This window comes from Lipomyces chichibuensis (assembly GCF_038497645.1).
Source record: "Lipomyces chichibuensis strain CBS 12929 unplaced genomic scaffold V1513scaffold_9, whole genome shotgun sequence".
NCBI classification, from domain to species: domain Eukaryota; kingdom Fungi; phylum Ascomycota; class Lipomycetes; order Lipomycetales; family Lipomycetaceae; genus Lipomyces; species Lipomyces chichibuensis.
Window position 1 is genome coordinate 191643 of NW_027117461.1, and position 24858 is coordinate 216500.

Consider the following 24858-nt stretch of genomic DNA (forward strand, 5'->3'; position numbering starts at 1 on the left):
ATCGACCGCCTTGTTTTACCTTTTGTTTGGATAGACCGCTGGTGTTCTATGTCCATTTGGATTGAGTTATTTGTTGCTAATTGTCTGTGAAGTGCACCGTAGATTTGAGATGGAGTTGAGGATATAGTTCAACAAGTATTTCGAGGAAGGCAAGCGATGGGCTTGTTCAATCCCAGCGACCATAGCATTGGTTCGTAAGTCCTGGGCCCTGTAGCCATTGCGTTGGGTGCTGTAACCGCAACTGGCACCTTCAATTCGACATGCCGGCGAAATTGATACGAAACTGCCGAAGCGGAAAAGTGACAAAGAGTTTTGAGACCTGTCATGCACCAAGACGTGGATCGGGCTTGTCTCCCGCGCTGCTCATCGAATTTGCTCATCGAATTTGCTCTTACTTTGCACCTTTGCATCGTCCCGCACCGTAGGCCAGTGGTGTTCTGCGGCTGACCTCGCGCCACCTCCACCAAACTCGAGTTGAGTCGGAGGGAATAAAACAAATCTTGCTGTCTCTGCGGTCATCGCGTTGGGGCTCTTAGATATATAGTTGTTGATTTGTCTCTCTCGTTACCAAAAATGCATATCGCAGTGATCTACGAAATGGTTGTGTGAGCCGGACACTGGAATCGAAAACCACAGCTGGTTTCTTCATTAATTTGTAATTTTCTGATGCCGGAGGTCCGCCAAACCTATGAATGACAACTAAGCAAGACAGCGGTAGATAGTAATATTTTTTTGCCACCGATCTGGTATTGGTGGAGAGTAAACTCATTCCTACAGCTTCATGCATGTCATCGAAGAACATCTGCGGTGAAATCCCGATAGTAGAAATATCTTATTGTGAATGGAAATATATTACCCAATGATTCTGAAGACTATTAGACTCTGTATCCCGAGCCTTGCTCGAATCGAAGTACGGATCGCAATGGGTAGCAACTGGTTGATATCCTTGCTATAAAATCCCAATGCGCCGTCCGCACCGTACTTCGATTCGAGCACGTCAGGCGAGTTCTACGGAATCTAAACTGGTACAATTTAACTGGCTGGGCAACGTCCAAAGGCCGTGAAACTAGAGTTTCCACGTGAATTCATCGAACTATCAATACTGGGAGCATGGCAAATTATAATTCTCTCATTGTGCACGTCCTTTGAAATTCGGGTCATGATGATAAGGGTCGAGAGAGGAATCATTTTGTCTCATCATAGTTTTCGCTTGCCTGACGTGAGAATGACGTCAGTTCCACGGGTTGCACCGCAACATTAATCAAAAAGTGCAATCCTTGACTATAAGACACATTAGCCCAACGTATAACGCATACGCCAATGTTTTCGAAATATAAGCGATCGTTCGTGTGTTTCCAACGAAAATAGGCAGAAATTGACTATGGTCATGTAACTCGGGGGTACCGAGAAAAGGACGAGCCTGATCGGCGCCTCATTATCACTATACTATTATAGTAAAAGCGTGGCGCGCGGCACTTGCAGTGCAGGTTTGCTGCTTCACTGGAAGGCTCATTCTTGTGTAGAATTTTGTCCAATGTCTGGTTCGCTGTCTGGTTGCTTCCGTGCTAATAATTTTCGGATGGCAAAGTGACCGGTTGTCCTGAACATTGTTGCTTCTGTGGGCACTCGTGGTGGAGTATATCGAAAGTTTTAGAGCATTTCATCTTCAGTCTAATTGTCAGATATACTTCCTGTATTGAAGTCTGGCAATGTCGTGGAAGCAAGCGCCGCTTGGGACAACCTATGAGATGGAAAGTCTATTGGGGAACTCAGACAGCCTTAGCAAGACTCCGAATATACCTTGGAGGAATTAAGAGAGGATAACAATTCTGGTAGTCTGATTCTACAGACTACACGCCAGAATCTCCATAAACAATACTCATTGGCTGTTGTGCGGTCCGGTGGACTCTGGACAAGATTCTACCGCAGACAGAATTGAGGAAAAACGATGTCAAGTCTAGGATGCTACAAAGGCTGCAGCCACCAGGCCAGACTAGTAGCACTATCTCTAATATTGACGTGTACTTCGATAGTCCTGCGGTAAGTGCCAATGACACGAAAGATCCAAACTGGCTTCGCAATAATGGCGTACTCATCAAGATAAGTTTCCGCAGATGACAGCTGCGGCAAAAGATTACTTGGCAACCCAGCCTCCGAGGTTGCAGTGGAAAGACGCGGGAAGAGACTTGCTCGGTGTTCGGAGGCACTCCATGAAGGGAGACATGTACGATAATCGTAGGGCAAATGCAATTGCTTAGACATATTCTTGGGTGATGATCGATCTCAAAAAAAGTTAAGTAATTATTTTGCCCATTTGCCGGTATCGTAGCATTTCCTGCCGATGTCGTATTTGGCGAACCAAAAAGTAAATATCGTCAAACGGCAATCGTCAATATCGGCAAAACGTGAACAGCCTTATGCGACGGCATCATTAAAAACGTCAAAACGTAGTATTGTAAAACCAATCTTGGACAGCAAAGGTTCTGGCGGTTGTAGTCGGCTCGAGATAGCAATTACTCTAGAGCCACAATCACAGGATCGTGGCTTCACAGTGGCGGTGCGCAAGAATTTGTTGTTTGGTCGCCAGGCTAAGTACCCTTACCTCAGTTATTTCCTCTCCGCATCAATCTCTCATGCATGGTACTTTCTTTTGAATTTTCTGCTTTGTTCTACAAATCTTTGATCATCTAAAAGTTGCCGACATAAGTCAGTTTTGTCGACAGCAGACATTATGCCAAATTCTGCATTTATGAAATTCGAATGCAGAATTTGCTTCTGATAAATAAAGTTCAAATGCGGTGAATAAACAGGGCCGTTAACAACGGGTCAACCGGCACGGCGCGGCCCATCCGTAGCGATTATCGGACACAAAACTGACACTTGTTCCATTTCTCCCCGCGAAAGCAGCGTTCAATTGTGTCAGGTCAATGGATCCGAATCGACTGTCGCCAGTGTCAATTCCGCGTTACTCGCAGGAAAATATCCCGTTGTCACATGCGCCCGCGGCCTCGGACGGGCATCCCACCTTTGAGAGGCAACCCAGCTCGGATGCGAGCACACCTCAGAGGGGGAGTTTTCCGTTTCGCAGGTCATATAAGGCGTGCTTGCATTGTCGCGAACGCAAGGTCAAGTGTGATCTTGGTTCGCTTGAGCATCCTTCCGAGCCACCATGTGCTAGGTGCAAGCGAGAGGGTCGCAAATGCGAGTTTGTCCCGAGCCGTCGGGGCGGGGCGAAGAATGTCGCCGCTGGAAAAGCGAAGCAGCTTTCGGAGTCGTATATGCGGCAAGGAAGTGCAAGTATGAATGATGACGACGATGACGATGACGATCAAGATGATGAAGGACAGAACGCGCGAGGCATCGGGGAGAACTTAGACAAATCGAAGAAGCCGGGACGGCAGCAGCATATTACGGGTTCGTTGATTAAGGATCGTGGATTACATACGACGGCTGATGCATTGAATATCTTGGCTCATGTTGCCGACACGGCTGAGGGAAAAGATCGACGGGAAAGAGGGTTGGAGAATAGCGGCAACGGTGCTCCGCAGGCAAAGCGTGTCAAAATCCGAGATGTACATGCCCGATGGACTTTCCGATCCACAAAACTCAGCCAGTTCGCGCCAGTGCAGAAGGGGATGATTACTGAAGAAGAAATATTGATATTATTAAAATTGTAAGCTAATCGATTTTGGGATGGTCTGCTTTATATACTGACGAGATAGTTTTTTCGAAACGCTGCATCCCTACTATCCCTACATTCCTCCAGGCCTACAGCCTCCGAACAATTTGGCAGCTCATCCGATACTACTCGTCACGATTCTGTCCCTCGCATCTCGCTATTGTGATTTACCTGATCCTTCTGTTGATCCGCAGAATCCTCCTTCATCTGGTAAGAGCCCACGGTCAAAGCAGGTACACTCAGCTATTTGGACATATGGCGAGAGTCTGATCTCCCAAACAGTTTGGGCAGAAGCCAGCAGTATATCTCTTGCTACAGTTCTTGCGTTTTTGCTACTATCACAATGGAATCCTCGTGCAGTCCATTATCGTATCGGTGATTATGCTAATCCAACAAATTTGCCAAGCAATGATGAGGACGGACGCGGCCCTGAAGGAGGCGGTGGTTATGGTGGATTTGCTGCTGCTCGAAGGAGTGATCGTATGGCGTGGATGATGATCGGTGTCGCGATTCGATTGGCCCAGGATATGAATTTATTCTCGAAGTGGCGCGAACTGTGTCTCGCCTGTTTTTACTCCGACATTACGCTTGCTCTGCGATTAGGTCGGCCATCAATGTTATCGTATTCGTTCCAAGAAACGCCATCGCTCACCTTCTCGCACCTAGATAACGCGAAGCTGGATATTTTGAGGATTCTCTCATTTGCTCATCAAAGTCTATATTCATCCCCGGGATCCATGCACAAGATTTTGAACTCCCAGAACTACTTGCCGTTGCTCAAATATTTCAGATCGAAGTTGTTGGCATGGAACGCAAAGTACCAGTTGCTCTTTAAAGATGATGGTCTGGAAAGCGAATGTTTATTAATGGAGTTTCACTATACTGAGCTGTACATCTACTCGCTAGCACTGTCCCCGCCTGGTCACCGTCAAGTTGACGAATCCCTTGCCGGACTTTACATTCTCTTCGCGACTCAAGCAGCTCAGCAGTGTATTTATGTAATGCAACGCGTGCATCAAATGGGTCTCTTAAAATGGGCTCCAATTCAGTGGTTCGTCCGCGCTGTGCATGCTGCTATCTTTCTGGCAAAGGTTTTGGCGCTGGAACGGGATCCTCCACAAGATCGGCAACTGGATCTGATCTCTGTTATACGGGGACTGGCTACTACAATGGAAGAAGCATCACCTGATGATTTACATATGGCTGGCAGATATGCTACTGCACTCGTGCATTTGTGTAATCAGATTGAAAACGAGATTCAGAAGAAACACGCCGAGCACATGCAGTCTATTCAGGCTACTGCACAACAGCGTTCATATGGCCAGGTGTCTGCAGATGGCAGCGCGGCGTCGCAACCGACGAGCATTGAAGGCGAATCTATCGTAACACATACCAATGTTGTTTCTGACGCAGGTGCACCTGTACAAGGAGGCATGGATGAGGGTATTTTCGATTCGGCCTTTGGTGGGACCGCTATTGCCGACATCGATAGCATGAAGTGGTTTATCGACTCTTATGGCATTGGATTTGATGGCAATTATGCTATGGATCAGGACTGGCTGTCGCCGAATGAACAAATGACTGCTGATACCACCACCGGGACTAGCACACCGTCAGCAAATAGATTTGAAGGGTTCCAGCCAGAGGAGTATGGATTTCACGGGACCCCTCAGGATGCAGCTCCGGATGAGCTGCCAAATATGAAGATGTATCCCAATGGCGGGATGATGTCACAAACCAGCCTTCCTCCTCAATCCAGTAAGAATACCTATGGTATTCCATGCGATGGGCAGTACAATAGTCCGACCCCAGCCGTTAGGAATCGCCAAAGCATTCCGCAGCATTATGTACCTCAGCCAGACAGAAACGGATCGCTCCGGCAGCCACGTCAAGCACAGCCGTCAACAAAGCCGCACGCATGGCAGTCTCAGCAGCCAATGGATGTCAAGACAGACCAGAGTAATCGGATCAGCGTGATACATGTTCTCACATCGCCCCCTGATCCACCTATGAGCGGCCAAAACGCTGTGCAAAATGGAATGGCACAGAACGGAATGGCACCAAGGGTACATCGTGATGTGATGGAACCACAGGCGGGACCCCGTGGTTTGCCACCTATTTATGACGAACAGAGGCCGTACGTTCCATGGCAGCCTCAGCAGCAGGCGGAGCAGAAAAAATGAGCATGGAGCTAAATGTAACGGTGCTGAGTTGGTGCTTGGTTATCTGAAAAATGGATGGTGGTGGGCATTGATGGCTTAGGAATATGATCTAATGGTTTGTACATTATTGGAACCTATTGGTTGGTAAAAAAGGTAGAGTCATTAATGAAATTTTATTGTTGCTTTTATCCGGCTTTGTATTCTATTCTGGTCACTTAGATTTCGTTAGTATGAATAGGGTACCAAAGTGTTTAATAAAAATGGTTCGCAATGACATACAACGTCTTTCTGACAAGATCTGCATGATAAGCCGGTTCTATACTTATCGGATAGATGTGCGGCTGAAATCAAAGCCGCATAACTTCGTTGATTGCTACACCATTCAGAACCTCATAGATCGCATGACGAGCACTGGACGCGCACCAAACATTACTGCTTATCGATATTGTCAATTGAGTCAAATGAGAGGAAAAACCTGCCAGGCATTTTCGTTTGGACGTAGACTGTGATCAGGTATGTGCACACATGGAGAAGCAAAAATTAGAGCATTGGATGCGCTGACTAAGCTACCGCGACATCTAGCAACATTGAGACCTTGGTATATTACAATGAATTCAATAATTGCATTTTTATTTCGGCAACAAATGGAAAGCAATGACAAGACTAATCCGTCATCGAAGTCGAAGGTACCGCCGGCGTACGGCCATAGTATCCCGCCTGCCTGCGGTCGAGAGGACGACGTCGATGCACCTCAATTGCCACTGTCTCGACATCTCCAACAGCACACAGATGAGAAGTCCTTCGCCACATTGGGAGAGAGTGTGACTAGTTCCGATATTGGCAATGGCGGACCAATGAAGTCGATGGGAATACAGAATTCTAATGAGAAGGCTGTGACTGTGTATCGGCCACGGCCGAGCACGACTCGACGGGTGTCATCAGCGGCAAAGGGAGGTCTTATCATAGAATCAAGAAAGAATGCAGCACAGCTAGATGTACATGGCCGCGTAGCTGCGGCAGGATCGTTTACGCGCGGCCTCCATATCAAATATAAGGAGGCTCCATTGAGTGGACCAGAAGCGCACGGAACTAGCAGAAAGATTTCGACGAGAATATATCGAGTTACTGACGGTACGTCGTTTGCGAAACTTCACTACTGACAGTCACTCACGAGTATAGAATTTATCTCTCAATGCCAAAATTTGGTCGATCATGTTTTTACCGACGATGCACTATGTCAATATCTCCGGGGTTTCACAATTACTGACAACGAGTCGTCCGCTATAACGCAGAAATATTACAAGGAGTCGCAGCAACTTGCACTGCGGCGGGCCGCAGTGAAAGGAGATATTACTCTCCGTGCTGCCGTAATCTCAACCGATACTGTGACCGGGGGTTTCACATCATCTGTGTCTCATCAGGTTATCCAAGAAATCGAAGGATGTGCTGGATTTGCTCTATGGCATGTGTCACCGGAGTATTCGTACTCATGGCACTTGTTCTTATTTGACTTAAAAACGGCACGCAGACGATTGATAGCAATGTTTGATGAGTTACGCTGGGGATTGAAAAATGGAAATCGCTATTCATTTGAACACCATATTCCTGGAGGAGTGGTCGATGAGAATCGATACAGCGTCTATACGCGTTCGCGAGAGAAAATTGTCAGGAAATTGCTCAAGGGACGGCGATATTTGACGATTAAAAACCTTGGAGTTGTGGCGGAATTCAGAAATGAGGGTATTGGTTCTCAACTTTTACAGTATGGCTTGGACATGGTAAAGTCTAAAGGATATCTTTAATTATCTGAACTCACACTGAAACAACTATAGGCTGATACTCAAAACCTTCCGATCTACGTCGAAACGAGTTCGCCGAAATTCTTGAAATTTTGTGAGAAATTTCGGTTTAAGTTAGTGCACGAATTACGATTACTTGATCTTCAGCATGGCTCTTTTAATATTCGCAATCGAAAGACACCGACAAATTCGGACGTGGAAGGTGGAGAAAAGAGAAGACATGAAGGGTTAGAGAGAAAACTAGCCGCGGATCCGTCCAGTGATGCTTCAGAAGGCAAAGATCGCAATGCGTCTACGCATGTTTCAAGAACTTGCTCTGTGTATTGCATGATTAGAGAACCGGCCGTGAGGAAACTAGCGCCGTCGCCGGTTCTACAAGCGAATCTGGGCGCTGACTCAAGTGACGCCAAGGTGCAGTAAGCTATATGAGACAAAGCACATGGACGACATAGACCGGGTCATGGAGACTTGCATTCTGGAATGGATTTTTTTGTGAGGTAGTATCAAATGAAAGTCAAGCGTCAAATTTCGCAGCACGTTAAATGTATACCTACGCAGCGGGCACCGCTAACAGTCGCATCGATTCTCGACTCAAAATTGATCGTCGGGGACGTGACCGCTAACTATTCCGACTGACAATGGTGAAGCAATGCCACATCCGATAAATAAAAGCTAAGCATGACAGGTCGACGAACCGACTCATTCATCTGCTAAGAAGAAACCGGTACATTTCAATAACCCGTACGTCCGTAGCAATACATCGTTTCCTGATAATATACAATCCTCAACATGCCAAAGTTATACTATACAATTATACCTTACTTTCTACCGTCAATCTTATCGTACGAAAGCGGAATTAGCTTCCTTCGTTTAGACTCTGTACCTTCATCATCATCATCAATGAACGCCTTCTTTTCTGGCTTCTTGGCACCGACCTCTGGTTTTTTACCACCCAACGCAACCTTGAATCCAGTCGCTGCTACTTTTGGCTGAATTCCAATAGAAATAGGTTTGAGATCAAGCGCTGCCTTGGGACCTTCGTCTTTCTTAAACGCCATTCGAATAGGGCCAGCGTCTCGTCTAAGCTCTTCTTTCTTCGTCTCAGGGGCAGACAGTCTCGACGGGGTTGGCTCACGGCGGCCCCTGGTATTACCGTGTAAGTTGAATTCGGCGGCTTGTTTCTCCAGAAACGAATCTGCCAAAGCAGCTGCATCAATCTGCTTTTCTGACTCGGGTTGGTTGGCCCGCTCAATGGCAGCATCACGCTCGTCGGCCTCAATTTCACGACTTCTAAATACTGCCCTATTTCGCAGCCATGTCGACCTGTCGCGGTAGTATTCCTCTGATCGTCGCTGTTCTTCTCGATCGTCATCCCACTCTGCAAGAAATCTAAACATGGAATCTCTCCGATGCATATACTGCTTTTGGTCATCTTCCACGCGATGCATCTCTCGCTCTGCGTTAGAAATGCGTGCTCGTTCTTCTCGTAGATATCGTCTTTCGCGTTCTATAAATTTGGCCTCTAATTCATCTTCCCTCTTTTCCCGTCGCCGCTCTTCTAAAGCCTCATCCGACAGTGTCTCAGCATCTGGGCCAAGGCCGGACAAGTCCTCTTCCTCTCTACTGGACCTTTTACTAAACGCTACCGGATCACCATATCCACTCGACCTTTCTCGCATCTTAGCAGGCATACTAGGAGGAACCGGGGATTCGCTAGTAGCATTATTCCGTCGCTTTTCAGCCTGTATCCGCTCCAACCGCTGCCGTTCGATTTCTTCTTCCCGCTTGATACGCTCTCGTTCTCTCTGATTCGCACGGTCTCTGAACGCGGCAATTTCCTTCATGACGACTACGCGTTGTTCGGGAGGGAGATCCGTAAGATCATCGTCTCCTCCAGGTGCAATACGAGGTGCATCCCGATCTTCACTATCTTCTTCATTTTCGTTAAGAGCTTTCTCACGTTCCTCAGCTCGCTTGATAGGATCCTTCCATATTTCGAGACAGTCATTGACGGATTTTCTGGCAGAATTGAGTGCCTCGGTTTGACTCTCACGATTCTGATCCTCTAGAATAGTACTCGTCTTGTCACTGTATTTGATCTAATTTCGGTGTTAGCTGCGTACTCTACAGTCAACTGAAGTTATATGCTTACAATTAGCTTGGCCTCTTTCCGATCAGCTTGTGACTCATCTTCCACCTCTTCGCCTTCCTCAATCTCGACTACAGGGATTTCCATATTACGCAGCACTTCTACAGCGACACCCAAAATCTCCGTATCCTCATACTCTGCCAAAGCGACATCTCTAGGTTTCCCGAAGGCGTCTTTGACTCTCACCCAGCCCACTAAATTACCTGCTGACTTCAACAACCGGCTTAACCAAAAATCATCTAGCTCTGCAGGAATAGACCCTATGAAGATCGTGCGAAGTTGCTCGTCGACAGTGGACGGCCGTAAACTTGAATCAGTCAAAAAGGACGATTTCAGCGGAATAATGGGCTGTACGTCTGTTGGTTGTGGTGACCCGCTCGCCGCATTTGGAACCGGTATTGATCCTTGCGTTGGCCGTGATATAACGCCTGGAATTGGGATTGCCATTGAGATTGCAGGCGTCGGTGCATTGGGATGAAGGAGCGGTGGAACTGGAAATGGAAAGCCACCTGGCGGAGGCTGGAAAGCTCCAGGCGGCCCGCCGGCGGGGCCAAACGTTCCTGGAGGTTGTAATCCAGGAGGTGGTTGAGATGCTGCGCCCTGTGGAATAGGATAAGGCACCCTACCGGGTTGAGATCCAGCCGGTGCAGAATCGTATCGTGCTAGTATCATACATCAGTTTTCAAAGTCAATGAAAAGAGCAGGACTTACAAGACGTACTTGAGGGATATTGAAAATACGACATAATTTCACGAGTAAACACGGACGGCGAACAAAATTTCAACCCGAAAGACCTGGTGATGGAGCGTAGCATGAGCTAAAACTTGTAAATGTTAGATGCTCCGTTAACCCCAACCCATGGCACAAGGGGGTCTCAATATCCATGCATTTACATCCGTAACCATGATTGTGACAGTGTATTTGAGTCTCTGGACTTTTACCGTTCTTCACTCCACGACAATTACAATATAGAGTATCTAAAGTGTTGCGAAATCATCATTAACGCAGTAGAAAATGTCCACGGCACAGAATTTTGCCCGAGGTCTACGGAGTGGCAATTTGTTTCGTCTTTTACGACCGCAGATTGCTAACTCACGATGTTTATTCAGTTCTGGTGTCCCTTGGCTGGCATCCGAATCAAACCATTCAGTTCCAAATCAGAAAGTCGATGCGATGCAGCTTTTGCGAGATAGCGTCCAAGCAGATGAAGTACGATCGGAACCGGTCGGTGAACCGACAGAGAAGTCGGCGCAAGCAGAAGCCGTTCCTGCTCAAGCCACTGTTCATCGATACATCACTTTGGGCTCCATGCCTCGAGTCGGTCCGTATGCTGGCCGGTCATTCGAAGTTGCTAGCCCCGAACTATTGCCAGTTCAGTTGTTGAAGCTGCGACGTCTAGTGACGGCCAATGAGGTTCACGCTCAGACTCTACGGTACAAATCTTTTGAAAAGCCTAATTCCAGAAGGAAACGACTAAGAATTGAGCGAACACAGAAGCTGTTCAATAAAAGCTACGGTCAGATGGTTAATAAGATGAAGAAATACTGGAAAATGGGATACTAAATGGAATGATAATTTTATGAAGGATGGCTGTGTAGGTAGTGTATAACAGGTGTATATCATGAGGACGTTATTGTCCAAACAGGCTGTATGTCCGACTTGTCAATAGTGATAAATGTATATAGAAAGGCGAGAAGCTACCAATTTGTACCTACTGAGACTATAATTATATGGATTTGTGTATTCTTGAGCACTTATTTAGTACTGAGTCTATTTCACATACTTTTATCTACACATGCGCACGCCATTGTAGTCTAATTAATCTTCAGCGTCAACCCACTGTGCACTGGACATTTGTTGTAGGCGACTCAAAGCCCGAGAAAATGCAAAAACCTCCTCATCGCCCGTGAACAAATTCAAGCTTTTCAACGTGTCATTGTTCAGTCCCATCTCGCCGACCATATCCAGCATATCTCGATCCATCTCTTTGGGCCTTCCGGAATCATGGCTATTGTCAACTAAAATCTCAGAGAATGGGACTGCAGATGTAGCAACCAGTTTTCCACGGCTTTCATAAACTGCATCTAAAAATGTAATGAATCGTCGAGCTTTGTCTTTATTGTTCAAGGTTAGAATAGGAATATCAGTAACCACAAATGCCTTGTAATTTCTTGCCAGCTCTAGATAGTCAGCCGCACTCATCGGCATTCCACACAATTGCTCGAACGTAAATTGCGCGACCTTTCCCGATGCTTTCGGAACATGAAGCTCGCGACCCCAGATAGTATGTGTCACATGATGCGGTGGGTCCCGGGGATTTGAGAAGTAGTCGAACCACAATTTAGCGTGCTCCTTGGCATTCGCATCTAATGGTGAGTGATAGACGTTCTTCAATGGACGCTCAATCCGTCGATAGTCCGTGGGCGAGTCAAGGCAGATGACATGTAAGCGTTCCTTAATCAGCTCGATGCACGGAATGAACGATTGCCGCTGAATTCCGTTCTTGTAAAGATCATCAGGTGCACGATTTGATGTGATAACAAATATTACACCGTGATGTACCAGAGCTTCAAATAAACGCCGAAGAAGCATCGCATCTGCAACGTCGACTACTTGAAACTCATCGAAACACAATACGCGTGCTTCATCCGCAAGCGCAGCGGCCAGCATAGGAATCGAGTCAAAGTCCGAACCATGCTGCACCTTCAACGCGTGAGCTCGCTTGTGAACATCTTGCATGAAGGCATGAAAGTGAATCCGCCGTTTCGAAAGGACTGTTGCAGGAATTGTGCTGTAAAACATGTCCATGAGCATCGTTTTGCCACAGCCAACATCTCCGTACAGGTAAATGCCCTTTGGAATGTCATTTGGCAAGGTCCTACGTTGAAAATGTGGCTTATGTCGCGATAACAAGCCCAAAATGCCTTTCTTAGGCTTCAAGTCGTCTATACCAGGGTATTCAATAAGAGGCGGGTGGTAATTATTGATGGCTCTGTGAAGATCCACAAGTAACGATACGATATCACGTTGGAAAGAATCGTCTCGAAGCTGCTCTCTGGCGACAAGATAGTCATATTGCTCCAAAGGTGCTATTACAAATTAGTTTTTGCCGACACACAAGATGAATGCAAGCAAGCAAGCAACACATACTTCTATCCGCAACGTTGTTGGTCTTGTATCCGGCGTCAGTAGTAAGTAAACATTTTAGAACCGACTTCTTGCTACCAAATACTGGGTCACCGTTCGAGACGAAGTTATGTATCCTTCCATGCCAGCATCGACCATCAGTCACGAGACGATATGTTCGAACAGTCGGAATGGTCCGGAATGATCGAGATGCCGGACCGGAGCGTGACACAAGTGCTCGGCATATGAATCGTACTAAATATTCGCTCCGGCTTCTGGGCCTCATTATTCTTGCGTCAATCACAAAGTGTGCCTATGCCCGTTACAAAAACCATATGGAGCCGTGGTGATGGGGACTCAGGGATTGACATTCCCGGGACAAGTTGCCGGCGCTAGGTCTCAAATTTTATAGTAGTGCGGCTCAATATGTTTTTACTAAACTGTGAATTCAGGTGAATTTATACCGACAAGCTCTCTTAACGGCATAGAAATGTATGGACGCAGAATATGACGACTGACACGAAGTGTATTCTGGATTTCACGATACTAAAACCTACACGCGGTGTTTCGGCTCGGTAAGCCATATTTGCCAAGGCTGTCATTATATCGTTATTACACTCCTAGCTGTAGCGCTCAATTAATTACAATTACAAGCTTCCCTCAAATATCATTCGCTGCTGTCAAAACTCCATCATGGCACGGTCTTATACAGATGGCGTGCTGACATCCAAGGCTTCTGTAACCGTCAGTGAGGGACTGCCAAGTGAGTGAAATAGTGCCTTGGGTTTGAATGAAACTGACAATCTGCTAAATCCGACAATTTTTCATTGCTCATGAATCAAGTGATACTCGATAATATTCGTGATACGATCCGTAATCAACCAGTAAAAATTGCATGACCAGAGTCTAACAAACCAGTGGAAAAAAGCTCCTTGCCTGATATTACGAGTAACTCGAATGGAGCACAGGGTTAGGGCCTGTGCTTGAGGTGGCTGAGCAGCGTTCGAGAACACGGCGCCGAATTCTTCGATGGCCACAGCGATCGCCAACGTCAGCTCGCGTTGCATGTGAATCCGTTCACGTTTTTGTCTGTTCCCAAGTTTGTCAGCTTCCTGCATTCGCCAAACTGCCCCGATTCTTCTGATCGTTCTAGCTATCTTTTTCATAACTCGTAGACTGCTACAACGTCATCTCTTCATGCGCCCGTAATGGCCGACGACTCGAGCCAAGAGGAGTCGTCTTCGAATCAGAATCAGACGGGCAAGCAACATGTCAGCTACCGTCGTGCTCGGGCGTCTCGCGCATGTGAAGTGTAAGCTGCGCTTTCATTGATTCGTAAGGATTACTGGGCTAATATTCTAATAATCTTATAGGTGCCACTCACGAAAGGTACGATCATGTGAGAATATGATCCTGCTAGAGTATTTTGTTATTTAACACAAATTTCATAGGTTCGATGCGACGTTATGAATCGCATGCCATGCACTGTAAGTTGCGCGTCTTTATTATGTTGTTGTTGTTGCCCCGTCGTCGTCATCGTTGCTGTTGTCGTTGTCGTTGTTTTTGTTGTTGCTTGTGTGAGCTACGAACGCTAACCAAAATAGAACTGCGTTGCATTTGGATGCGAGTGCAAGTATGAGCGATACATTCGTTGATGTTGTTAGAAAAGTACTCACTTGACTATAGAATACCAGACGCCCGACGGCGGAAGGCGTCAGACAAAAGGTCAGTTCTGTCGATTACTGCCTGCTCACTTGACCTGACTAATTTTGGACCAGATCCAAAAGAAAGACGTCGGAGCTGGACGCTTCAGCGCGAGCTTCGCCAATGACTTCCGCAACAGGAGACTCGAACAACGGAACCTTCCGCGACTGTAATAATCGTAGTGATCACAATGATTTCGAAGGAGAAGACGATAGCCAGTCCGGCGAGGATGGTGACGATGAAGATGATGAGGACGAACAAGCTCACGACAACAGGCCTAGGAAGATTAGAAAAATGGACACAATCAGTGAACCGGAGCCACATAAATCAGCAGCAATGGGGCCAAAGATTGGCGGTCTTGCCGCTGCTACTTCTGGTATGCCTAACCAGACAATGACAGACCCGGCCGATGCTTGGGTTCGAATGCTGTCAAACACCGCCGTTGGTAATAATCCAGTCCGAAGGTCTGGTCGAGTTGCTTATTTAGGGTCGTCATCCAATGTGAGTCTGCTTGTACAATCTAAAGCTGGCGATACGGAAGTGTGTCATTATCCGTTGCCAGACGAGCTACGAGTGGGGTCAGCGCGTTTAAATGAATTAGATCCTGAAGAGATCGAAATGCTGAATCGGCGAGGAGCTTTTTTGCTACCTCCCAGAGACATCTGTGATGAATTAGTGGAGTGCTTCTTCACCACAATTCATCCTATTGTACCCATGATCAACCGGACTCAATTCATGCGACGCTATAATGATCCTAAAAACCCGCCATCTCTCTTGTTATTGCAGTCGATTTTACTTGCTGGTACTCGTGTTTGTCGCAACCCTGCCCTTATGGATCAAAATGGTTCCGCCGATCTGGCTAGTCTAACTCTGTACAAGAGGGCCAAGGCTCTATACGACGCCAACTATGAGGATGATCGAATATCAATTGTGCAGTCTTTGGTGCTGCTTGGATGGTGGTGGGAGGGCCCAGAGGATGTGACGAAGAACGTCTTTTATTGGACCAGAGTAGCTCTCTGTGTCGCCCAAGGTTTTGGCTTGCATAGAAGGTATGCACGATTCAGTCACTTCATAGCATTTTTATGGACAGCGGTTAATACTGATTCAGCGTTGAGAACTCGCAACTGAGCGTTGTCGACAAGCGATTGTGGAAGCGATTGTGGTGGGTTCTATTCGTAAGTATTTATTCTCTATTCTGGGCGGAAGTTTTAAAGTCTAACGCAAGTCAGAGTCGTGACCGAAATGTTGCCATTGCATTGGGTCGACCGGTACTGATCAATATCGAAGATACCGACGTTCCTATGCTTACTGAGGAAGATTTCATTGAAGAAGAGGGACCTGGTCCATACGAATATCCGCCAAATCGACTTTGTGTTCAGTACTTCATCCAGTCACTCAAGCTATCGGAAATCATGGGTCTAGTCCTCCGTCAGCAGTTTTCAGTCGCTTCCGAAAACTCACGAATTGCGAATCGTGGCCCGGATATTACACATTCCGACATGGCGTTGGGTGCTTGGATGAAAAATTTACCTGCCGAACTTCGGTACAACGTTAATGACCGTTCCACTCATGACTTTTTTAACGCTCTGCTGCATCTACAGTATTATACCATCCTTTGTTTACTTCACCGAACCAATATGTCTCAGAGCAAGCTGCAGCTTAATCAAGTGGGTAGCAGCTATCTTACTTCGTATCCATCGCGAGGTATTGCATTTCAAGCTGCTCATATGATTGCGAAAATCATAGAAAATATGGCCGCAGCAGATGAACTGCGAAACGTGTCGGCTTTCACAGTGTACACGTTGTTCTCGGCGATGATTATGTTCGTATATCAAACCAAATCGCAGTCGCCGCAAGTTGTGGAAAGTGCTCAGCGGGCAATGAAAGTTTGCATGGATGCTTTGCAAGAAGTTGGCAAGTCGTGGATGGTTGGCCGCATGATCTTACGATTGTTTGAAAAGATTAATGAAAACAAACAAATGAAAGATCGCATTTTCAGAGCCGTAAATCCTCGGCCACATCATGGACATCGCTCAAGAATATCACCGTCTGGCAAACAGGCCGCCTCGCAACGGTCAGTGCTGATGCCACAACAGGGCTATCCTCTGCCGCCGAATGGTTCACTGTCACTTTCTCCTGGCTCAGGTAAGCCGCAGCCTATAGATAATCCATTTGCGGCACCAGTAGCACCATCCGCTCCGGTCGTACCGCCTGTGACCTATGAACGCACGTCGTCATTGCCATCAACTCCAGGCAATTCACCGTCGAGCAATCTGCAGCAATCGCATCCAGCTCCTCTACGGCAGCCTGTTCCTATGGCAGCGCAATCATCAGCGCCAGTCGTGCATAGTATGGCAGCGCCACCACCACCGTCTCGGACTGAAACCAATGCTGGTTCGTATTTTCCGCCTCAAGGGCAGAGGCCAACTGCTCCGCCGACGCCGTCATCGTTCCAGGCAAGCTTCTCCGTGCCGGGGACTCCGCCAGAGTTTTTCCTTGTGACCCATTCGCCTCCAATTTCGCAATCATTCTTTGAAAACTTCCAACCGTCGCAATTGTTTCCTGAAGATCAGTTAAATACACTTCAGGCACAGGAGCAACGGCAGCAGCAAAATACGCAACAAGGATTTCCAGCAGGCCAAGTCTCGGTGAAGTCAAGCGGGCCGGAACAATGGCAAAACGCAGCTGTGCCAATTTCGACGCAGCCCGATGTGGCGACTCCGGTATCGAAACTGGCACAGCCCACCGATGTGGCGGCCCCTATATGGCAGTCACAGGTTGCGAATGGATTACCTGACTTTTTTGCAGACGTGGACTTCGATCACGGTACTCCAGATGACAGCAACGCCAGCAGCTCAGGTTCGGTCGCAGGCGCCAATACTAGCGTACCAGGCGACCCCCAAGAGAATGGCGGTCCGTACGGAAACGTTCAAGTTCCATATTCAGGATCTGCACCGAGTTCACTAAATATTGGTGATTGGTATAATTATCTTGTAAAAAACGGGGCCAGTGAAGGGTTTAGTGAGGAGATGGCTGAGCTGGCGCAGTCGAGTGGGCTTTCACTTCCGTTTTAATATCAAAAAAAATAATATGTATGATTAGGCGGCTAATAACTCAATTGTATTTTATTCATTGTATACTATAATGGGTGTCTGCGAGGTTATGTTTAGTTCTTTGTTGCTAATGACGCGATGTCAGCAAATGGCGTATACGTTGGTACCATTTATTATTGTAACTGTCGGTGGAAATCTGGTATAATCCGGTAATATATTAGTAAGTTTTCTATTGAACGGATTGTGACAGTATCTACTACAAACAGGAATAATTCGCGAAAATCCTAAATCTTTCAGCTTGTTAGTGGCTCCTCTGATGCATTGAGTTTTGACTTTTTGCTGGTTAATGCGGGACAGCCAACCGACCAACAACATACGACGGATGTGGGAGAACAATTTGTAGCAATAATCTTCCTTGTTTTGCATTGCTAGATCCAACCTCGGAAGGCCAATAGAGCAGAACGTTCGAACCAAACCTGCAACCGTGTAAATAAGTATATAATTAGCTCCAGCAAGTAAGTAGTTTCAAGTACTAATTCGCGTCTTGTCAGCTTGCAAAGCTGCGAGATGCCAATTGGGAATTCCAGACGTATTACGGTCAGTCGATTTACTTTATGTGCCATTATGTGGAGTGCAAATTAGAGTTTAGCGACACCCAATGTTTAAAGGAATAACGTTTAATTTCGCATAGAATTAGCCTTCTTCTAGCGTTTAAGGCTGAGACAAACTCTAATAACGCAATTCGAACTTGCCCTGCGTTAGCGTAAAATGATTACGGGTAACGGCATACTGACCGTATAAGAAGTTTTTATTGACAGCTAACAAATATTTTGCTCTACACATCCGTAGACTGAAGGATATGAACTCCTAAATAAAGGCAGCGTAGCCACGAACAGGAATCGTGCAGAAGCCGTGCACTCTAGCCTGTCATACTGTGGATCACATGGCTGTCGCTACGTGGACGCTGAGCGGTTCTGTCTGACCGGCATAAAGCATAGAAGCCTGTCTTAATCGAAAGACTTGCTACATTGTATAGTGAAAGTCCTTACACATTGCAGCGAATGGTCACAAAGTTGAACACAATTTCATTGCGCGCCTGTATCGGTGGCTAGCTGCAAAGCGGTTTAAGCTGTCGCAAATTGCAAAGATTCATTGTGATTGCCCAAACATTGTCTGCACTGGGATATGGTTCTATCTACTTAGTGAGGGATTACCTAGAAGTAAGTACCAATGTGCACTGTTTAAGGTCCAATGCGAAACTGGCTACAGACCTACAACTGCGGCGATTGCGATAATTTGGTATCTTCCGTAATACACTGATTGCTAGATATCGAATAAATAATTAAGGCGCACTTCTTTGGTTTCAAAATTGGGTAACTAAGCTCTTTATAAATGATTTGCTAGTATGACCTGACGAAATGAATGCTAGGACTGTGATGCTACTACTAATTTCGCTCAGACCGACTGCTCGGGAAAGATGATCCAACATAACATACGCGAAACACAGATCACGATATTAATGCAAGCTAGTTTTGCCGTTAGATGCATAATTTCCACTAATATACCAATTCTTCATATGAATGCGGAGTACAAAAAAATCCTAGCCGCACCCGTCGATGTCCCAATTCTCGGTAAACATTCCGAAGCCGGCGCACCAAAACAAACAGACGCAGTGTAAACAACTTCGGCGAATTCGCGATTTTGCATACTATAGCCATTTCAGAGCCACTGTGGCTCTGATCGAGCACTTACTTACACAGGCTTAAAATATCTCTCTTTGGATTTGGACTTCGAAAAGGCACTGCCGACGATGGACGCGGACATGAAGTACACAACTACGTCATCGCTCTCACCGTTACGGCCCGTCCAGTTTGCTCGCGTAGAGCAGCTAGACTCGCGCGCCATCCACAATACCGCTGTGCGATTACCGTATGAGTGTCTATTGCAAATATTTACGCATCTAGAACTGGAATACCTTGGAATTTGCGCTCAAGTTTGTCGATCGGTAAGTAGTCGTCGCTCGCCGACGTGGACGATGTTTATGCTGCATCAGCTTTTTTCGGTCCATAAGTTAACATCATCTTGTTACTTATGTAGTGGAACCTAGTGGCATCGGATTACCATCTCTGGCAGAATTTAGATCTGTCTGGTGTTCTTCCTCGTCATTTGCGTGGGTCGCCCCAAACGTCATTCTGTCATTCCCAAATTCAGAAGCACAGCAAGAACGTCGTCGTGCAGAACCCGTACTACCTCACAGAATCTGACATTACGTCTCTGGTGCTAACTCTGGGGCATGTATCTGTCTGTGGCGAGCAGTACACCTTCGATAACGACATTCCACAAGAGTCACCACTGGAAGTTCTTAAGATCGAGAATTATCCCAAACTCAACTCTAGTGCTCTCAGCATGAGCCTATCCAACGATGCGTTGTTGACGTATAATATCCACACACTCTCGTTTCACGGTACACATATAAGTTCATCGGCGGTCGGTGCAATATGCAGTTCCCCAAGTCTCCGAGCTAAGCTCGCGGATCTAGACTTTGGATTTTCATCATTGAAGAGTGATGCAGTCTATATGATAGCGGATAACATGGAGAACTTAGATAGACTGTCGCTATCTGGGAACCTTGCGGTGTACGGTAATGCGGTTGAATACTTGCTTATGCGTCTCGGTCATATGATTACGAACCTGGACTTGCGATTCATCTGGGGATTGGAAGCATCATGGTTTATCGAGTATCTCAGGACTTCGACGAATGGTGTCAAATTATTGGATATTCGTGGGTGTGAACACTTCAGCAAACGGAATATTAGGGATATGCTCGCTGTGTCGCCTGAAACGAAAGTCGTGAATTCCGTTGTTTTGGAAGACGACAGCGTGGAGGGATATCGACAGTTTGTGCAGCTCCTGGCTTCAGCTTCTACTGTTGATGACGCTGAGGGTGCACCGCAGATTGTGGCTGTTGATATCAAGAAACCTTGGAAAGAACAAACTGGAAGTATGAAGGAGAGAACCTTTGGTTCGTATGAAAGCAGTAATAGTGAAAGTTCAAGCTCAGTCTCGGTAGCGAGCGAAGATACAGCAGATGATTTTGGCGCATTCTATTGAAGATCTGGTGTACAATATTACCATACATAGTGGTTATTTTGGGGCACATGACGTGAAGATCTTTTATAGCTTTAGGAGTGTGTATATTAATTTGTACGATATTTGGGAAATTCCTTTGATGGTTAGTTGGTATGACCGCATGCGCCAGGAGTAGTTTGGACAGTAATTTTGTGCATCTGCGTGGATGTGAGGGAGCTGTATATCTATTTCTTAATTTGGCAGTATTGGGTGGTTAGGCTAAAAATTATACACCGTTTGATTTAATCTCGATGATATTACCATGGCATTATAATCCATACTGAAGAGAAGAAAGTTGCACATATTTAAGCCAAAAATAATACCAACAAATACGCCGTCGTATAATACATGCAAGCACGATCTACCTTTACGATGCAACGCCAATAACCATGATTAATTAGCCAATCACCAATCTATGATCATGCACTAATGTAATAAAGTAGGCATAACTAGACCCTTGACGACAGCTAATGTGTCGCCATCCTTAACCTTACAAGATTCGAGCTTCTCGGAAAACTCTAAAACCCGACCACCTTCAACGTGATATAATCTTAGTCTATCCTTATCATCGTTCTTGGAATTATTCTGATTCGATATTTGCAGACGTTGCGCTGATCTATCGAGAATTCTACCAATTGAGTAATCTCGTCCAAAATACATTTCCACCCGAGGCTGCTTAGAAGAATCTGGAATATTGCTTTCCACAAAGACGTAGACTCGATTCGCTGGCTGGATATGTGCGTCTCCTTTCGCATTCTGCTTCAACGCAGCTATCTCCCTCGCTCTGATAACGATCGAGGACTCTGCCTTTGGCTTTGACTTGAAAAATGAAGGAATAACGGACGATGTCGCGTTATCCGACGTACTCGATTTGGCGGATGAGCCACCGCTCATAGGACCGTTACCCTTGGCCTGCTGCTTCTGCTTCCATTCGGCGAATTTAGCCAACGCTGTCTTTTGGGTAGTCATCACGGGTAGTGTTGGCGCGCCAGGACAAGAGTGATTCAAACGATGCTTTAAGCATGTCAAGTTCTTGCAGGTGGGGCATTTCGTGGCGGGTGACAGTGGTGTATTAATCGTCGTACTACAATCTTTAGTGTAGCATATTTGTGGCACTTCAGACATGCGTAGGCGTTGACCCGATGCTGACGACGCAGACTTCGGGGTGGTGGACTGCCCCGGTGGTTTCGGTGTCTTCTTGAGCCCGGCACAGTTGTGTGAAGACGGTTGGCGATGGTCTAGACAATACTTCGATTCGCAAGCAGGACACCGGAACCTATTAGATCAGTTAATATCAATGTAAAAAAATGTCGTAACTGGCAATTTAGGAAACTCACGGTAGGAAATCAAGCTTATGGCATCCCGAGAACGCGCAATGTTCACCGACGTTAAGAAGCCCTTCGTGGCTAGTGGCTGCCATTTTGTTATATGGCTGATAAACAATCTATTTGTTTAGGAAGTGTAAAATCTTCGATATGGCGAGGTCCCGAGATCAATGTAATTACGAATTTATGAAGCCAGCGGTCCTGTCGACTAAGGAAAAGGTGCTATTAATACCGTCGAGACAAACGACCAAGTAAACAATATTAATCTGCACAATATAATGCACGACGAGCACCTATATGACGGCCGCAGTTGCAACTGAAGAATTTGGTAAGATGGGAAATTGTCAGTAGCTGCGGGATGACGTTTTATACCAGGGCAGCAACGGGCGCTGCCGGGTGGTGTTCATCGGTGACGAAGCAATCGGGTCAGCGACCAGGCACTAGAATGTTCGAGGGCCATTTTGAGGAAGAGCCACAGGTCAGAGGCATTCGCGCCACCTGTGCGGCTCGGGTCAGGACCTACGAAACTAATTCTTTATTGCTCTCGCACTTTCTGGGACAGTAGTCTACCCGCTCCGAACGTAAGTAGTATATAAATTGCATCAACTTCATTCCAAGACCAAACAACTATCTGGGCGGTCCGCCCAAAACATGCACATGCATGAAATTCGACTCGTTACCAATCATATCTTCGTTCAGGTCTTACCTTTGCGATAACCCTGTATCCAGTGCAATCTTTCTCACTAATGCTCGCTTCATGAACTGCTCCCGAGCCAAGGTTCGTACATGCTTTAAGAAGTCATCTAGCGAGATTCTCTCGCGATCCAAAGCCTTACCCAGTACGTAAATTGTGTCCTCAATAGCCAGATCGTCCGCTGTAAGTTCGTATAGCTGATTAAACACTACTGCTTCGGCGCAAACTATCTCATCGACGTTAACTTCCCCGCGCTGACTGGCTTCAATGATAGCCTCCTCGGCCTGTCTAATTTTGTCTTTCAATATGGTCTTGTTCCGGGCAGAAGCCTCGGATACCCTAGTCAATTCTGACTGCTCACTTGCAAGGTTGGCCTCGGTGCGTCTCAGCATATCGAGAGTGTTGCGTAAATGATCGACTTGCTGTTGCAGCTTCGGCTGAGCCTCGATGGCTTTCTTCTGAAGTACATCGGCGATGTCATTCAATAGCCGCTGTTGTTCAGGGTGAGGAGGGAGTGCAGGGGCCGATTGATTTGACAAGGATGGTACCGTAGGTGGTGATTCATCTATTATGTCGCGCGGAGGGATCGACGTCAGAGGTTGCCCTGCAGGATATGACAACGGTGGGAGTGAGTAACCATTTGCATGGCTAGGTGTCTGAGGAGGATATACAGCCGGCTGTTGTAAATGGGGTGTCTGAGGAACAGGCGGCGTTAGATGTTGTACTTGTTGGTGCGGTAGTTGTGGTAGGTGAGGAACAGGCGCCGGTCCAAAAGGATGCTGATATTGAGGAACGGGCGGAGTCGGATGTTGTACTAGATGGTGCGGTAGTTGTGGTGGTAGGTGAGGAACAGGCGCCGGTCCAGATGATTGTTGATATTGAGGAGAGTACGTTGGTGACTGCTGTTGATGCTGAGAGAAGTTCAACGCAGTAGGGGCGTACGCTGGCGCCTGAGAGTGGTTGGTAGCAGTGTTATATGAAGGCGCGGCAGTACCGAAAGAAATTAAATTATCATCCTGGACTGGAGCATGAGGTGCAGTATGCGGTCCTGGAGAAAAGGGGTTTCTATGTTGTGATGCAACAGAGGGTTGTGAGTAATGCTGAAGTGATTGAGACGGTCGTGTTAATGGCAATGTCACCTGCTGCTGCGGCGGTTTGCCATACACAGGGGGTTCTTTACCAAATATATCACATAGTACGGCACACAATCCTAATATGTTCGTCTGTGGGTCTGTCCCATTCCAGTATGAAATGTATGGATGATACACTCGTCCATTAGTGTCGACATGGTTTCCTGGTCGTAGGCTCATAGCAGCTGTCGGTGTTACAAATGCGAATGGAGCGACATATGGATATTCGTGACTGATCCAAATGGACACTGGGATATTGTAAACCGCCGATCGAAATGTTGTCGGGACAGTTCCATGAAGATTGAGTAGAAGCTCTGATTTCCCGTTCTCGTAAGCTAAACAATTAATATCTTTGAGTCTTGACTGCTCACAAGGATCGACTTACTATAAACATTTGTACGCGGTGCCAATGATGGATATGATTGTAACACACTAGCGACGTCTGAATAAGTCCGATTTACATCGCGGTAATCCTGTTGGTCCATATCACTTAGCATGATGATGATTACAACGACCCCCGACGTTAATAGTTAAACAAATCCCCACCTGTAGTAGCACCCGGTGAAGCCATTCTAGCGTCTGCTGAGTCACTGGTCTTGCCATTGTCGGTTCAGTGTTCCTTGAATCCTAAAGAAGAGGGGCCAGGCGATGGATGGCTCACGAGAATCCCACCGCTCTAGACCAAGAATAACAATTGAGACGCCGCTGATTGCGATCGTAGGCCTTTCAATCAGCTACCTTTAACGACCAGCGATGCGTGAAAGTTCCACCGCGAATATTTCCGGGTATTAATATTATAAATGTGGTTTACTCTGATAAGACGCTGCGGGCCCACGCAATTACAGCACAGCCACTGGTTCGCAACACTCGCCACAACGAGTGATCCTATAACGGTACGAAACACTCAT

At 46.6% G+C, this 24858-nt stretch overlaps 9 protein-coding genes across 9 annotated transcripts; 5 read left to right on the top strand and 4 right to left on the bottom strand.

Annotated features, from left to right (window-relative positions):
• The first annotated feature begins 2840 nt into the window (after window positions 1-2840).
• V1513DRAFT_397715 (uncharacterized protein) lies at window positions 2841-6116 on the top strand. The gene is made up of 2 exons (XM_066895417.1): window positions 2841-3673; window positions 3723-6116. The coding sequence occupies exons 1-2, from the start codon at window positions 2928-2930 to the stop codon at window positions 5860-5862; spliced, it is 2886 nt and encodes a 961-aa protein (XP_066754490.1). The 5' UTR covers window positions 2841-2927; the 3' UTR covers window positions 5863-6116.
• Window positions 6117-6131: 15 nt separating this feature from the next.
• Window positions 6132-8259, top strand: V1513DRAFT_327860 (uncharacterized protein). Its single transcript, XM_066894696.1, has 4 exons — window positions 6132-6354; window positions 6424-6972; window positions 7021-7619; window positions 7674-8259. Exons 2-4 carry the CDS (start codon window positions 6450-6452, stop codon window positions 8058-8060), a joined length of 1509 nt encoding a protein of 502 aa, XP_066754491.1. The 5' UTR covers window positions 6132-6354; window positions 6424-6449; the 3' UTR covers window positions 8061-8259.
• A 199-nt stretch (window positions 8260-8458) lies between these two features.
• V1513DRAFT_457754 (uncharacterized protein) lies at window positions 8459-10534 on the bottom strand (the record flags this gene model as incomplete). Its single annotated transcript, XM_066899643.1, has 3 exons — window positions 8459-9739; window positions 9793-10451; window positions 10510-10534. 3 exons carry the CDS (start codon window positions 10532-10534, stop codon window positions 8459-8461), a joined length of 1965 nt encoding a protein of 654 aa, XP_066754492.1.
• A 213-nt stretch (window positions 10535-10747) lies between these two features.
• V1513DRAFT_441756 (mitochondrial 37S ribosomal protein bS21m) lies at window positions 10748-11624 on the top strand. The gene has a single exon (XM_066897567.1). The coding sequence runs from the start codon at window positions 10804-10806 to the stop codon at window positions 11350-11352; it is 549 nt and encodes a 182-aa protein (XP_066754493.1). The 5' UTR covers window positions 10748-10803; the 3' UTR covers window positions 11353-11624.
• Window positions 11516-13276, bottom strand: V1513DRAFT_441757 (AFG1-like ATPase-domain-containing protein). Its single transcript, XM_066897568.1, has 2 exons — window positions 12940-13276; window positions 11516-12878 (listed from the first exon to the last, which is right to left on the bottom strand). Exons 1-2 carry the CDS (start codon window positions 13199-13201, stop codon window positions 11608-11610), a joined length of 1533 nt encoding a protein of 510 aa, XP_066754494.1. The 5' UTR covers window positions 13202-13276; the 3' UTR covers window positions 11516-11607.
• Window positions 13277-14123: 847 nt separating this feature from the next.
• V1513DRAFT_424359 (fungal-specific transcription factor domain-containing protein) lies at window positions 14124-17693 on the top strand (the record flags this gene model as incomplete). Its single annotated transcript, XM_066896078.1, has 8 exons — window positions 14124-14227; window positions 14289-14304; window positions 14367-14402; window positions 14520-14548; window positions 14602-14640; window positions 14694-15668; window positions 15728-15794; window positions 15849-17693. The coding sequence occupies 8 exons, from the start codon at window positions 14124-14126 to the stop codon at window positions 17691-17693; spliced, it is 3111 nt and encodes a 1036-aa protein (XP_066754495.1).
• A 1789-nt stretch (window positions 17694-19482) lies between these two features.
• Window positions 19483-20783, top strand: V1513DRAFT_457757 (uncharacterized protein; the record flags this gene model as incomplete). Its single annotated transcript, XM_066899644.1, has 2 exons — window positions 19483-19677; window positions 19770-20783. The coding sequence occupies 2 exons, from the start codon at window positions 19483-19485 to the stop codon at window positions 20781-20783; spliced, it is 1209 nt and encodes a 402-aa protein (XP_066754496.1).
• Window positions 20784-21032: 249 nt separating this feature from the next.
• Window positions 21033-22477, bottom strand: V1513DRAFT_441765 (uncharacterized protein). The gene is made up of 2 exons (XM_066897569.1): window positions 22139-22477; window positions 21033-22077 (listed from the first exon to the last, which is right to left on the bottom strand). The coding sequence occupies exons 1-2, from the start codon at window positions 22219-22221 to the stop codon at window positions 21228-21230; spliced, it is 933 nt and encodes a 310-aa protein (XP_066754497.1). The 5' UTR covers window positions 22222-22477; the 3' UTR covers window positions 21033-21227.
• Window positions 22478-22641: 164 nt separating this feature from the next.
• On the bottom strand, window positions 22642-24803 carry V1513DRAFT_441767 (UEV domain-containing protein). The gene is made up of 3 exons (XM_066897570.1): window positions 24497-24803; window positions 24336-24423; window positions 22642-24285 (listed from the first exon to the last, which is right to left on the bottom strand). Exons 1-3 carry the CDS (start codon window positions 24551-24553, stop codon window positions 22829-22831), a joined length of 1602 nt encoding a protein of 533 aa, XP_066754498.1. The 5' UTR covers window positions 24554-24803; the 3' UTR covers window positions 22642-22828.
• Window positions 24804-24858: the final 55 nt, after the last annotated feature.